Genomic DNA, 15,102 nt, shown 5'->3' with positions numbered 1-15,102 from the left:
ACTGGGGTGGTGGGAGCCAGGGACTTTCAAAAATATGAGCTGCTATGTCTTGAAAGGTAACACTAAAACTTAACATCTCAAACGAACAAAACCTGATACCATGTAGCTTGGCCTGAAAAGACTGACACCACCCAGAATCCACACTGGAAAGGAAGACATCACAGATGAGTACCACCCCTCCCCCATATCTGCACGTCTCCCTCACAGCAGCATATTCCTTTAGGAGACAGCTCTCTGCTGGGCCATTACTCCCAGCACTAAGGAGGCAGAGGCAGGCAGATCTCTGTGTTTGAGGCCAGCCTGGTCTACAGAGTGAGTTCCATAACAGCCAGGGCTGCACAGAGAAACACTATCTTTAAAAGTCAAAAAACAAAGAGAGAGAGAGAGAAAGCTTTCTATCCTTCTTCATGAATTTTTTGTTTTGGGGACAGGGATGGAGTTCCAGCTGGCCTTGAACCTTGTAGTGACAGGAAAGCCATAAAGTCCTGATTGCCCGTGGAGGCCCACAGAAGCAGATCCGGATCCGTTTCCACCTTGAACTAAAGGTCAGACAATTCAGACCTACTCTTGTTCCTTCAAGGTTACTTGACAGGGTGTTTGACCTAAGGTGTAGCTACAGAATGTCTTACATAGATACAGTGTGGTTACTTAATGTTCTGGGTATTGAGGAGGTAATTACATTTATTTATTCTTTGTATCATGGTAAAGAAGTCCTTTACCTTTCTCCCCTTTTGGATTGGGGTAGATAAGGACAGATTATTCACTGGATGCCTTCCCGATTCTCTCTCTTGTCTCTTGTCTATTTCTTTCCTCAATCCACCTTCCCTTGCTCTGGAACGTACAGACCCGTGGGGCTGGACCCAACAGATGCCGCCTCAACATGGGACAGACCCAACAGTCCTCTCGCTTCTACCTCAAGTAGAATGCTGGAATTGCCAGGCCCACTTCATGAGTTGTTTTTTAAACAGTCCTGGCTGTCCAGGAACTCACTATGCAGACTAGGTTAACAGAGACTGAACTCATAGAGAGCAACCTGTTTCTGCCTCCTGAGTGCTAGGATTAAAGTTGTGAGCTACCACACTTGGCCTCATTTTTTTTTTTAAGTCATGATTTGCCTTTTCTTCATTACTACTTTAAAGACCTGTTTCTGCTTCCTTGGCTAGTTCTGAACATGTTTTGGGGAAGTTAATTTAGCAGTCTTTGCATATTCATTAGCATAAATATGCTCAAACAATATTACATACAAGTCAATGTATACAAGCACAGTCTTATGTTTGTTGTTAAATAAAAAAATGTATACATAAACTCAGAAATACAGATACAGGTCAAATGCGTGGCTAAGCACAGCTACTACCCCAGAGCAGGATAGGAGTACATGTGGGGGTCATGTGTGAGTGCAGCAGAGAGGAACCAGGACTCTCCATGTAAGCTACCCAAGTTCAAGTTCCAGTCCCAGGTCTGCTCACCTGTGTGATCTTCAAAACACCCCACAGCTCTTAAGAGGTAGTTTAACCGTTCTTTTACTTAGTTTTTCCACTGCAAGTTGATTTTATTTACCCAGTAGGGCTGTTATGACGATATGATGAACTAACATACGTAAAAAGCAGGTCAAATGGTGCCTGGCACATCATGGTGTGATAATCTATTCACTACTACTTAATTTAAAACAGCATCAAGCCAACAAACCTTTGGAAGAGAAGATGCACCTCTCTTTGACTCCAGCAGTCTTCCTGTGATCTTGAGATTCTGATCCACCACTATGCTTGCCTATGGTCTCCACTGGGAGTCACTACAAGTGGCTATGTCATGAACAATATTCATTGCATTTCAGGGGAAATATTTCTAAATGAGGCATTCTAGAAACCTACAGCGACATTTCCCTTGCCTGATGTTACAGGCTCTGCAAGTCTCTTACCTGTTCCAGGGGGTCCTTGAATGATAGCCAGCTCCCTTGTGAGAGCAAACTGTAAGGCTTCCATCTGGGAGTCATCCAGCTTCAGTGATTCTTTTGAGGGCCATTGGACGAAGTCTAAGACATTAACTCTAGAATATCGCAAGACCTCAGCACCCCTCTGACGCTCCCCAATGGCTGAGGGCTTCTCCATTAGTTGGGTGAAATCATATCTGCCACCCATTAGCAAGTACCTTGGCTCCTTTACATGGGAGTCACACTCCACAATGTTCCTCTGGAAGGGGACATCTTCCTCCTGTATCTCCTGTAGTCCTTCTAGGACATGTCTGTAAGCCTCAAAGTAGGCCGTTGTCTCTACCATGAGGAAAGAATCTGAGGGATGGACATCTGCGAGCAGTTGCTGGCTCTGCTCGTTGAAACACAGCTGGACAATTCCTCGGCAGAGATCTTCGTGCTCCCGGTTTGAAACAGTGGCAAAAAGAAACGTCTCAAAGTTGTCCTTGGACATGCACACTAATGACCCATATAGCAGTCGCTTGGAATTCTGCCACCGAACAAACTTCAATGGTTTGGTGTCAAACTGCACTTTGTATACAATGCCTGATGCTGAGCACATCGGGGTGATAATCCTAGCATCAAAGTAGATTCGGATGTCATCAAACTTCCTCTTCCTCAGACACTGGTCTTCAAAGCTTTGTAGAAGCTCCAAAATGCCTTCTCGAAGGGGTCTAACAAAATCCTCTCGCAGGAGGCGGAAGTGAGTGTCTAGGTAGACAGCGGTGCTCTCGTATTTCCCAGAAATGATGTTGGGGCGAAGGAAGGGCCTCTCATCCAAGTGCACTTCATTGTAGGTGGGGTAGATGGGCATGGCCCGGTAGCTCTCAACCTGGCCTTCTGCCTCAGACTGCACTAGAGTATAGGTGTCCACTTTCAAAGTGCCCTCTCGTCTCTTTTCCTGCAGATGTTCAATGATGATCTGCACCTTCTCTAGATTCTTCTCGGTCTCCTCTTCTATGTCAACCCCAGAGGCTCTCAAAGCATTAAGAGAAGCTGGCAGGAGAGAAATGAGCATAGAAGTTTCTTGCACGGAGCTGGCGGGGAAGACACTGACGAGGTCCTGGAGGAGGGAGATGATGTTGCTTATGTGTTCTGGATACTGGTTTCGAACGTCAGGGACGGGCTCAGTAATCATTCCCACCACATAAGCTGGCAGGCAGACTCTGAGGAACTTGGAGTTGTTTAAGATGCCCAGCACATGCAGGATGCTCTGACGGTCTATCTTGGAGCTGCAAGCCTTTCGGAGAACTTGGCATATCAGCTGAAGGAAGCTGGGTTTCATATAAGAATAAGAAAGCAGCTCCTTGAGTCCTACACTTGTGGCAAGTGTGATGGCCACCTCAGAGGGCTCTTTCTGCAGGAGACTCTCCAGAAACTTGTAGCCTAATCTCTTTGTCTGCTGTGGCTGCTCTGCGGGCTTCTGCTGTGGGGTCCGCCACTGCTGGAAGTTGTCACTGGACCACGGTGGTCTGTGGTTCCTACCCTCCTGGTTGTCATTTCTCCTCCTGGTATCGTTCTGGCCTTGTCTCTGGTCTCTAGCTTCATCACTGGCGTGCCCCTCCTGGTTTCTTCTTCCCTGATGTGGGTTCCTGCCCATAGCCCTAAATCTCTCTTCCCTCAGTCTAAAAGGAACAGGAGGGTTGCTGGACCTGGGATGCCTTCCAGCATGGTTGGTTCCGCCTCGGAATGCACTGGCTGCAGGGTTACTGGTTTGATTTCTAGCTCTTGGTGGTAATTCTCCATCTATAGGACCTAAACACAATGGGGATGTTGGGTTAAGCACCAAGTATAGAAGTGAGGAAGTCCAGTAAGACAACAATGAACATACTTTCATCCTCCAGAACAAACAAGCAGCTCAGATTTTGCTTGGAGAGATTTAGAAAATTTCTTGGCAAGGACTGAGAAATGGGTGGCTCAGCAGTTAACAGCACACACTGCTCTTCCCAAGTTCAGTTCCCAGCACCCACACTAGGTGGTACAAAACTATTGTAACTCCAGCTCCATGGGGATTCAATGTCTCTGGCTTCTGCAAGCCCCTGCACACATGTAGTACACATAGCCCAGATAGACACAGACTGTGTATACTGAGCTAAAAAATAGTTAAGTCTTTGCTGTTGTTTTCTGAGACAGGGTCTCACTATTTAGCCCTAGCTGTCCTGGAATTCACTTTGTAGACCAGGCCAGCCTCGGACTCACAGAGATCCACCTACCTCTGCCTCCTAAGTGCCGGAATTAAAGCTGTGTACCACTCCACCCAGCTAAGTCTTCTTTTTTAAAGTTTCTTGTCAAATTGCATAATAAATAAGAAAAACTATAGAGCCAGGTATGGTGGTTCATATGTGTTATTCCCAGAGACTAAGGCAGAAGGATCAGGAGTTCAAGGCCAACTTGGACAACCCAGTTTCTTAGAAGCTAGCTTGAGCTACATGGCAAGACTCTGGTAGGGGGGCTGGGGCTGTGGGGTATCGGCAGTGCTAGTACACTTGCCTTGAATGCATGAAGCCCTGAGTTCTATCCCAATGCTACAAGAAAAGATGATTACTATTGCAGTGTAGATTATGAAAACAGTTTTCCTGAAAGAAACAAGAGAGAAACTGAATGAGCACCTGCTGAGTGCTTGTTACATGTTAGAGAGTATATGAAATATTTTACTTGGTGTCTCATGTTGAGGCCTAACTTTCCAAGGGTTCTAGTCTTTGGCCAGCACAAAACAAGTTGGCACACAACAGTCAAAGAACAGCTTAGCTTGACCACTTCCTCATTGTGGAACCTTGTATAATTTCTAGGTTTATCAGCATCTGACTACTTTGGATAAAATGTTTATAAAATGTCAGGTAAGGCTGGGCAGTGGTGGCGCACGCCTTTAATCCCAGTACTTGGCAGACACAGGCAGATCTCTGTGAGTTCGAGGCCAGTTTGGTCTACAAAGTAAGCCAGGGTTGTTACATCAAGAAACCATGTCTCAAAAAGCCCAAAAGAAAAAACAATTCAGGTAAGGCCTGGAGTAATGGCTCAGAACTGGCTGCTCTTCCAAAGGATTTGGGTTTGATTCCCAGTACCCACATGGCCGCTAACAACTGTCTATAACTCTAGTTCCAGGGGATCTGACACCCTCACAATGTATATCAATGCACTAAAATAAATAAATCTTAAAAATAATAAATAAAAGTAATTTTAAAATGTAAAGTAAATATTGCCAATGTATACCTCAATGTTTCATGTAGACGTAAACATGGGAAATTTATTTGAACACATATTTATTTAATATATATTATAAAATGCTTGGAGCTGTTCTTAGGACTATCCTGTGGTTCCTGTGGCTACCCTACTGAACAATTATCATGGGCTACAAGGACAAGTGGAATAAAACAATGATGGAAACACTATCTGACCTTTGCCAGCAACAGGAAATGCAACTTGAATTGAAAAGAGGAAGGCAGCACTCCCTCTTCCAAGATGTTTTTTATTTTCATGCCTAACCAACAGACTGCAGAGAAAATGAAGTATGTACATCCAGTTTCCTTCTAGGAAAATGAAACTTAAACTTTGATTCAGGAAACTGAAAAGTGAAACTCCTGTTGTGTGTTATCAGCCACTCCTCCCCTCCCCCATCTATTGCTGTCCACACAAAGGAAGCCAGAGAGGGAGGGTGGTGTCCCACAGTGCCTGAGGCCTGGGAGCCAGCACCCTATACAGGGGGGCTACCTTTGCTAGGCAAACTCACAATCCCTCTTCTTTGCTCTAAGGCTGGTTCAGAGATACTTTAGCAGAGTGGTGTGGAATTTACAAAACACTGGCTGTGCACAATTTCACAGCTAGTTAGGAAAGCTACAAATACATGCAATACTTAAGATGATGGACCATCTCACTATATTAGATGCAGAATACACTTAGCTATATTTTTGTGGTTTTTGTATTTTGATACAGGGTCTCACTGTGTAATCCTGATTAGTCTGGAATTCACTACGTAGACTAGACTGGCTTAAAATGCACAGAATTTGGTGCCTCTGCCTCCCTACTGCTGAGATTAAAGAGAGATACCACCATGCCTGGCTAGGTACTTTTTTTTTCTGAAACAAGGTCTAACCCAAGCTGGCCTCTAAATTTTTTAAAATATGTAATTTATATATATATATGAATGTTTTGTCCCACGTATGTCTATATGTGCATTAATTCTCATAAAATATTAATATTTGGGATATGATTAAATTGAGAAATTAGAGCATTACATTTATTAAGTTGACATTAAATTTAAAAAAAAAAGTCCAGGTCAGTGAGACATCTTAGTAGATAAGGGCACTCACTACCAAGCCTGAAGATCTGAGTTTAGTTCTGAAGACCCATACGGCAGAAGGAAAAACTCTCTGACTTCTACAGGATGGGCACATATACACATATGTCATAAGTTACTGACTGATTTGCTTTTAAATTTCCTAATGATGCTATCAGAGATTACAAAGTAGTTTTTAGCGATCCCAAGTTTCTACTGGACAGCCCTGTTGCAAACCAGGAATCAGTCTGTTTCTCACATCCCATCACTTGTTTCTTCTCACCCTCACAGTGCCAGGGACCAAGCAAGAGCCTTGTGCGTGGCAGGGGGTGAGGCAAGCACTCCACCGCAGAGCTGTACCCCTTAACCCGGGTTTTTAAGACAAGGCTGCATTATGGAACTCTGGATGGCCTTGATCTCACTGTTCATCTGCTGGCATTGGCAGGCCTCCTATCAGTACCCACTCACAGCTCTCCGAGGTGGGCTGCTTTACAGTCATTTGTGCTGTAGCTAAGGTCTTGTTTGTTTGTTTGTTTGGTTTGAAGACAGGGTTTCTCTGTAGCCCTGGCTGTCCTGACACTCTGTTGGCCAGGCAAGCCTTGAACTCAGAGATTAGCCTATCTCGGTCTCCCACGCCACCTCTGCCTGGCAAGATCCTTATTTGAAAAACACAGGCCATCCCAGGTGGGCTTCTCCTTTCCACTGGGTAGAACCCCGCTTACCTCTGTGGTTGGCAGGGGGATTTCTGGGCCTTGCTTCCAGGTGTGGTCTTCTGTCTTCCATGTCTGAGCTGCCAGAATCCTTCTACATTCACCTGACTTGAAGTTATCTGTAACAGCACAGGCTAAGAGTTACCAGTGCCCTTCAAACACAGCAAAGGCCCAAACACCGTGAAGCCAGCCTTTCTTCCTGTCCATGTTAATGATTTATTAACTAAGAGTAAGATAGTAAATGCAGATTTTAATCATAGGCACAAACACTCATCCTTGTGGATTCCCAACCATGATATAAACTAAGTTCACAATTTAGGCGATTCCAAGAGATCCAACTGTCCATTCCTGGACTCTTCCTGTACCTGCTTAGGGACAGAGTGTCATTAATTCCCAAACTACTGTTTGGTTTGCCTTCAGCAAAGTTACTTAATCCATTGCTTAGGTTTCGTTTCCTTTCTTACAAAATGATTGCTGGGCAAAAGGAGCGCCTGTTTGTCAATTCCAGACTACGTACTAGCTAGCCAGAGAGTGCACGTCCACTCTCTCATCTCAGCTCCTGGGAGGTGGAGGCAAGTAGCTAGCTCAGTAACTGAAGAACACTTGGGAAGCAGATGCAGGAAGATCAGAAATTCAAAACCAGCCTCCACTGAATCTGAGTCCCACGTGGACTATGAGACCCTGCTTCAACAAAGTACCCAAGTACTCACCACCCTACCTGGCATTCTTGCAACACAGCAGTCTATGTGTTCCTGCTCCCTAGAGCTTGGAAACAAGGCAGCTATTGGTGCTACGTTCCTGGGACCAGTCAGAAGTCAGCAGTTCTCACCCTTCCTCCATCACTGGGGGAAGAGGAAGCCCCTTCAGGGAACTTCTCAATATAACTCACGCATATCATGTGGGTGCAAGGGGGGGTGGGGTGGCGGTGACTCAGTTCCCAGCAAAAGGATTTTTGAGACTGTCCTCACAGTTTTAAAATATTCATAGTTGGAAACTGTGAATAGATTTGGCATTGTATGAGAGGTAGCTTTTATTCTTATCTGAAAAAGAGTCTCTTTTCTTCCCGCTGGGAATATTTTTGTGGTGTCTTTTCTTCTCAGCTTACCAAACCCTGTTCTCTCACTGCAGGCTCAATGGTTAGTGTCTGTTTTTAATTTTTCTGGGAAGAAAAATTTCTTCTTCTTCATTTTGAAAAACACTAAAATATAATGCCAGCAGTTTGGGAGTGTAGAAAAAAATGGAAGAAGAAAAGTGCTAGAAAGGGAGGGGCACACAGGAGAGGGGACTGCTTTGTTTAGGGTTTTGAGGGGATCAAGGCATTGAGGGCAGGAAGAAGATCCGCAATGGTTAAGCTGTTGCCAGGATAGAAATTAGAGAGCGGTAATTATGGGGTAAGATGAGAGAGGTGGAGCAAGAGGTGGCAGCTGGATTGTTTCAAGTCAGAGAAGTCACCACACCACTCATCCCTTAGCGCAAGCTGGAGAGATCTGGGGGCTTCTAGAAGTGGGCAGAGCTTAGGGCATTCTGCAGACGCTAATGAAGCAAAAGGAATGAAGCCAGAGGGCAGCGGGTGGCTGTGGCAGAAGTGGGGACAGAGATAGGAATGAGAAACGGAGATGGTGAGATCACCAGGACGGGGACTGTGGGGATGCGGTGGAGAGCTACTAATGGTGAGTTCACGGGATGCTGAAGAAGTCTCCTAGGGGTGCCTGGTGCTGAAATGAAGGGGCACTGGGGGGAACAGGGTGGTGACAGGTGAGCTGAAGAGAGGGGGCAGGGTGGCAATGGCAGTGCTAGGGACTCAGCAGGTGATGATGGGTGCTGGGGGAGGAAAGGAGATAGAAACTCTGGGGAGTGATGGTAAGGAGCAGGGATTTAGGGATGATGGGGCTGCTGATAACCGGTAACGATACTGAGGATTGAGGGAGATGGTGGAGCTAAGGAGTGGGAGCAGGACTCTTGGGGTGGTGAAGAGAGTGAAAAAAGGTTCTAAATGCTGAGGGTGCAATGAGGGAAAAGGACAGGTAATCCAGGGATGATGGAGAACTTAGGGAGCAGTCAGGGGCTCCGGGGGCTGTAGGGGAACTTACGGAGCAGTCAGGGGCTACAGGGGGCTATAGGGGAACTGAGAGGGCAGTCAGGGACTCCCGGGTTATAGGAGAACTCAGGAAGCAGACAGGACTCCGGGGGTTGTAGAGGAACTGAGGAAGCAGACAGGGACTTCAGGAGCTATAAGGGAACTGAGGGAGCAGACAGGAACTCCGGGGGTGATGGGGCGCTGAAGGAAGGGGACAGGGACTCTGGGGACTATAGAGGAACTTAGGGAAGGCGGCAGAGACTCCAGGGGCTATAAGGGAAACGAAGGAAGGGAGCAGGGACACAGGCGGGACTGTAGGAAGAACTGGAGAAAGGAGACGGGGACTCTCTGGGCTAAAAGGAAACTGAGGGGAAGGGGACAGGGATTCCCGGGGTAATGGGGACGCTGAGCAGGGCAGACAGGGACTTCAGGGCTAACCTGACACCCGGCCCGAGGCAGAGTCGGGCGCTGGTAATCGCGGCGCCGCAGGAGCAGGTGCGGGATGGGGCGGAGGCCACTCACCGGACCGGCGCGTCCTCCACCTGGGGAGAACTCAGCTCAGGCCCTGGCAGGTCGCGGCCCCGCCCGACGCCGCGCACTTTCGGTTTCCAGTCCCCGCAGCCCCTGGGCGGGGCGAAGAGCCGGGTGGGCGGCCCGGAGGAGGAGGTGGAGGCCGCGCAGGATGAGGAGGCGGTGCCGCCGGCGCCAGCGAGAGGCCGGGCCGAGCTCGCCGGCACCCCCGCCCTCGGGGCGGGCGGAAGGGCGGTGTCGCCTCAGCCCCGGCGGCGGCGGCTGGACTGGCGGCTGCCGTGGGCGCCGCAGACGGGAGGGCGCGGCGGGGGGCGGGCTGACTGCGCCCCGGGCGGCCGCAGGTCTCGGCGGGCCCCGGAGCAGGGGGGACGCGGCGGGCGGCTCGTGCGTACCAAGCGCGACATGGCGCGGAGGCTGAGCAGCCCCGGAGGCCCAGTGAGCCCAGGGAGGGGCTAGATGCGGGCTGGGGCCGGGCAGATTGGGGACTCCATTTCCCAGAGGGCGTAGCGGCCACGACCGGAAGCGGTGCGCCTGAGGCCCAGTGCGCAGGCGCAGGCTTTGCCTTGGTCTATATAAGGAAGGTCGGCTGCCGTCCTCGTTCTTTCGTTCCTGGGACCCTTCTTTCGTTTGGTTGTGCGTCATGTCTCATCCATGTGGGAGTAATGTGCAGATGGTGAGTTGAGGCCCCACACTACAGTTTTCTGTTCATCCTCTGCCAAGTTTGTTATGGTCGCTGTTAATTGGTCATAATCTCACGGTGTGACCTGCCTAGCGCCAGCCCCAGCTTGACCTTTGGGGAAGTGATTTAGATGGAAAAGACTCCTTCTGGTTGGGCCTAAAAAGTTCTTGGCTGGTGTAAATGATGACTTCACTTTTTTCCCCGTCATATCGACAATGCTGATCTCTTTAAACACTTTTGCCAGTTAATCCTGATACGCCAGCCCCAAAGGCCTTCGTCTGCTTTGTTCAGACCGAGGCAAAATGGCGATTGATGCCTTTGTTTTGCAGGTTGGCTTGGTTAAGCGCTGCAGAACAGGGGTTGGAGGGAGAGGAGACCTCACCTTGGCGCCTCCAGGGAGATGAGAATACATCTATGATCTTCGACTTCCTAATTTCATAAGGTGCGATTTGTCTTCTGGTTTAACGTGCTTTTAAGAGCCTTTCAGTTGGCTGTGACATGGAATGTAAACGCAAGATTCGATGCTGGGGTAAATAGGTTTGGCCAGTGGGGATGGGCACGTGTCTTGCCTCTGAACTTTGACTACTGGTGGTAAATCCTAACGAATGGATAGGTTTAAGAGAAACCTGCAGAATGCTTTTAGAATGCCTGTTTTTCAATTTCCATTCCTTCTATACCTCCATTTCTAGGGGATGCAACCTGTGCGAACAGATCCCTGCCCTAGTTGGTTTATTTTTTGGTGACTTGAGTTAAATGAGATACCTAAGGGGATCTCAATTGAGAGACTGCTCCCGTGAAATTGGCCTGTAGGCAGGCCTGTAGCACATTTTCTTTGTATTGAGATCCGCATTTTCTGAGAAAACAGCTTGAGTTTATGGGCCTGTCATTTCAATGGAGCATTTTTCAAAGTGGTGTGATCGTGGTTATTTTCACCCAATCTGATTAGGTAGAATTTGTGCTCTGGGACAAGTGTCACGGCACTCAGGAGGTAGGCCCAGGCCGATGACCAATTTAAGGCCACTGCTGTATGCCTCAATGGGACAGTACCAGTCAAGTCAGTTGTGCACTTAGTCTTAGGCTTGTTGCTGCACTCAATAGCCCTTGAAGCCGGGCGGTGGTGGCGCACGCCTTTAATCCCAGCACTCGGGAGGCAGAGGCAGGCGGATCCCTGTGAGTTCGAGACCAGCCTGGTCTACAAGAGCTAGTTCCAGGACAGGCTCCAAAGCTACAGAGAAACCCTGTCTCGAAAAACCAAAAAAAAAAAAATAGCCCTTGAGCGTGTTTCACACCGGTATTGGGAAACAACTAGCTTTCCTGAGGGACATTCTCGTGTAGGTGAAAGATTCTTCAACAAGGCAGTGAGAACGACATTTCAGAAATTACAAACTTTGCGTTTGCAACTGTCGCTTGTAAGGATGGGTCCTGTCGTACTGACTACCCACACTTGCAGGACTAGGCTCGGGTGTCCAGGCATGTATGATGACAGAACTTTTTTCCCCATCAGATCGACCATGTTGATCGCAATCTTATAAGCCAGTTTGCCTGACGTGCCTGCATGAGCAGCGCCTGTTCCTGCTGTATCTCGTGGTCCAGGCAGCTGATTTTTTTTCTCCCCTGCATTTTTGACTCAGGTTTGCTGGTGGCTGATAAACATTGGGTGGAGGATGAATTCTGGAGTAGGACAGGACTGGTAAGTGGTTTGCCCCTCCCCTGGGCATAGAATCTCTAAACCATCTTTCAGTACAGAGTTGTTTCTTTTGAATTTAGCTGATGCAGCTGATGACATTACTTTTTTCCCCGTCAGATCGACCCTGTTGATCTCAAGCTAATAGCCAGTTTTGTCTGATGCATTGGCCCTGGGAATAATTTCTTGTTTTGGCCTTGAGCTGTTTTAATTATGATAATGAATGGCTTCATCTGTATACCTTATACAGGCCTGAGGCTGCCATGGATGCCAGTGTGTTCTGATCTTCCTTGATCTCAATGTCCTGAAACAGGTGAGATTTCGCTATTGATGGTTTTGAACCAATTCTGGAGATGTTAATAGGTCTGTGAACTGCTCTTGGACATCTGGATGCTCTGGACGTTGTTGAGGTTCCCAGTGGAGTTTTTCCTTTGGCCTTTCAAGCTCGCATTAAGGGTGCATTCACTCATTTGAAACATTGGAATTCATGTTTCAAGGGGGGAGATGTCCCACCAGAAGTTTTGCCCCTGGTATCTGACCTTAAATCATAAGGAATGCTGGCTTCAACCAGATGCAGTTCATGACAGGCAAGACTATCAACCTTTTGTTTTGTTTTCTTTTTAGGTACTTCTGGAGAACAGATCAGCACAGTTTCCTGCTGACCCAGTCCCATAAGGATTTTATACATTGGTCCCAAGGGCTGTGTGTGACCTGAAAGGAGTTTACTTTTTAGGCTGGGATGTAGCCCAGTATGCACTGCTATTGGAAATACTGAATGGTACAGACATCCGTAGAAATAAAGACCTGACCGGGTATCTGTTTGCTTTTATTTGCTTCTGGGTGGGACCAGCAGCTACTTCCTGTGCATAGAACCTCAGTGCCTCCCAAGTGGGGCAGTTGTGACTACCTAAAACAGTACTGTGGAGTTGGGCCTGTTAATAGCCAGCACCCTAATGCCAGCTTTATAAAATGGCAGGTCAGCCTGGTTGTGGGTAACTTTTCACGGCTGAGTCCACTCCTAGAGTCATCATGATTTCGCCTTGATTTGTTCACCTTTGAGGCTAGTGTGTCCTAACATATCAGCCCCATACTTAGATCCAGGGTTCACCTTCATAGGTTCTAGCCCTCTTGTGCCCTATGTGGGTTTTGCCTGGAATCAAACATTTCTGCTGTCCCTTTAATGTATCCAAGCATCTCAGTTGCTCTTCAGGGTCATTCTGTGGTGCTTAGTAAAGTAAGCCATGATTTCCTTTACAGCCATCAAACTGGTTTGGGATCTCAGAACACTTCAACTCTAGCCACCCTATGCTTCCAGTCCCAGGAAAGCAGCTTTCTGTGAGCCCAGGCTCATCTCTGACGGGTGTGAATTTCAGACCCCTAAATACTGAAAGCTGTTTTGTGGGGTCCAAGGATCAGACTTGGGCTTGTTTGGCTGAGTCTGTTGTATAACATGTTTTGCCTGTGTATGTGTGTGTCACTTAGCCTTGTACTTAGCATAGTACTGCTAAGTACTGGGGCTAAAGGTGCTGCCCTGGGGACTAATTTTTAACTGGTATCTTTTAAAATTAGTATTTTAAACAAATGGTGTTTCTGAAAATAACACCTGAGAGCCACTTTGGGAAGCACCACCAGGAGCTGAGTGGGCCAGGGGCTTTTGCAGGTGTAGCTGCCCTGTGAATGTGGCCAGTGACTTGGTGACCTAGCAGAGTCCAGCTCTTGCGGGGGTTCTTGTGCCACAGGATAGAGTCTGACCGCCGGTTGTCTTCAATCTGATGGCCTTAGGCTGTCTTTATACATCCAAGTGTGAGCAGTTTAAAGTCATTTCTCTTAATCATTTTCCAAGAATCATTAACATTTATTCATCTTAGTTTCTCCTACCCACTTCCTTAATGTCATTGACCTTTACGCCATATCAGGATGCAAGCCAAATGTTTATGTCTGCCTAGATAACATTTGAACCATACTGTGTCCTAGCTGGTAGCAAGATTGTAGTTACAAAGTAAGATTTAACCTCTGATTAGTTCTCCATGTGAAGTCAGTATATTGTGCATAGGACACTGCTTTTTTTAATGTAGAATACAGTTAATCTATATTTTACAGGTTCTGAAAATAGTAACAGTTAATCCCTTTAACTGTTGGAACTAAATTTCTATTCCTGGCAGTTTCTGCATGTACTTTTAAGGGAAGTGGGAGTTAATTCCTTTATTGATATATTGGGGAAATTAAGTGTTCATGTCCTGGTGCCAGAGATGTCTGACCTTTCATGGCCTATATCTTTTCCTTACATGTTTGAGTTTTTGATGGCATCTCTTAAGAAACTTCAAGTTCTTAAATTCTTTGGGAGTATATCACTTTTTGGAACTGGAATAAGCAATAATGGGAGAAACGGGTTTCAGTAACAGACCAGAGAAATTTAAATTTTTCCGTAAAGACTTTTGTTACTAGTAAGCTCAGGCATAATCATGACTACTAACAAAAGCAAAACTAAGACTTATAAGAATAAGCATAACACAGAAGCCTGAAGCCCCATGAGTTCTCTATAGCACAAGAGTTCTTTCCACTAATCCCTGCCAAATGGATGGGTTTCTCCAGAGGGCCTTGCCCTCTAAAGAGCTCCATTTGCAAAACATTTATACACCATTCCCAGGGGTGACAGCATGACTTCTGCTAATGACCCTCCTCAGCTTTACCGTCGAGGGAAGAGGCAAATGGTTCTGCTGTGTCTCGGGCAGGACAACCCCCCCCCCCCCCCAGGTCCTCTGCTGTGTCCTCTCAGGAAGATAACAAGGACAACTCACCCTGTGCCTTTATGGGTTCCTAACTAGAGCTTCAGAGGGAGTGAGAGGGGTGGTCATGAGTTCAATTCCCAGCTACAACATGGCTCACAACCATGATGAGATCTGGCGCCCTCTACTGGCGTGCAGGCACACATGCGGCCAGAACACTATAATAACATCTTAAAAAGATTTTTTTTTTTCTTTGAGGGGGGCGTGGGGAGTTTGTTTCAAGACAGGGTTTCTCTGATTACACCAGGCTGTCCTGGAACTCTGAAGAGATTGCCTCTGGAGTGCTGGTATTAAAGGCGTGCACTACCAACCACGCCTGACGTTTTTGTTTTGTACTTTTTTTTTTTATAAATTGTGTGTCTATATGTAGGTATGCTCACATGAGTGCAGCTGCCC

The 15,102-nt window shown here is 47.2% G+C and overlaps 1 protein-coding gene, 1 long non-coding RNA gene and 3 other non-coding genes across 9 annotated transcripts in view; 4 read left to right on the top strand and 1 right to left on the bottom strand.

The window, feature by feature from the left end:
• Znfx1 (zinc finger NFX1-type containing 1) overlaps positions 1 to 9,682 on the bottom strand; it is a 31,565-nt gene extending 21,883 nt beyond the window's left edge. Inside the window, exons 1-4 of one of the 5 annotated variants that reach the window (XM_038329255.1) lie at positions 7,660 to 7,792; positions 6,962 to 7,068; positions 4,457 to 4,542; positions 1,916 to 3,721 (exon numbers count right to left, since the gene is read on the bottom strand). In XM_038329255.1, coding sequence (XP_038185183.1) covers positions 1,916 to 3,721; positions 4,457 to 4,542; positions 6,962 to 7,068; positions 7,660 to 7,674 — 2,014 coding nt within the window. In that variant the 5' untranslated portion in view covers positions 7,675 to 7,792. Of the gene's footprint in view, positions 1 to 1,915; positions 3,722 to 4,456; positions 4,543 to 6,961; positions 7,069 to 7,659; positions 7,794 to 9,464 lie in introns of those variants that run through there. The other 4 variants (XM_038329257.2, XM_038329256.2, XM_038329258.2 and 1 more) reach the window with 4 other exon arrangements.
• A 237-nt stretch (positions 9,683 to 9,919) lies between these two features.
• On the top strand, positions 9,920 to 12,716 carry LOC119814835. Its single transcript, XR_005285467.1, has 5 exons — positions 9,920 to 10,230; positions 10,566 to 10,678; positions 11,868 to 11,926; positions 12,171 to 12,233; positions 12,545 to 12,716. It is a non-coding gene; the product is annotated as an uncharacterized LOC119814835 (long non-coding RNA).
• LOC119815965 lies at positions 10,407 to 10,499 on the top strand. Its single transcript, XR_005285636.1, has one exon. It is a non-coding gene; the product is annotated as a small nucleolar SNORD12/SNORD106 (small nucleolar RNA).
• Positions 11,703 to 11,791, top strand: LOC119815966. Its single transcript, XR_005285637.1, has one exon. It is a non-coding gene; the product is annotated as a small nucleolar SNORD12/SNORD106 (small nucleolar RNA).
• LOC119815964 lies at positions 12,003 to 12,091 on the top strand. The gene has a single exon (XR_005285635.1). It is a non-coding gene; the product is annotated as a small nucleolar SNORD12/SNORD106 (small nucleolar RNA).
• Positions 12,717 to 15,102: the final 2,386 nt, after the last annotated feature.

This window comes from Arvicola amphibius, chromosome 5, assembly GCF_903992535.2.
Source record: "Arvicola amphibius chromosome 5, mArvAmp1.2, whole genome shotgun sequence".
Taxonomy (NCBI): domain Eukaryota; kingdom Metazoa; phylum Chordata; class Mammalia; order Rodentia; family Cricetidae; genus Arvicola; species Arvicola amphibius.
Note: the sequence above shows the minus strand (reverse complement) of the source record. Positions and strands in the feature narration are given on the sequence as shown.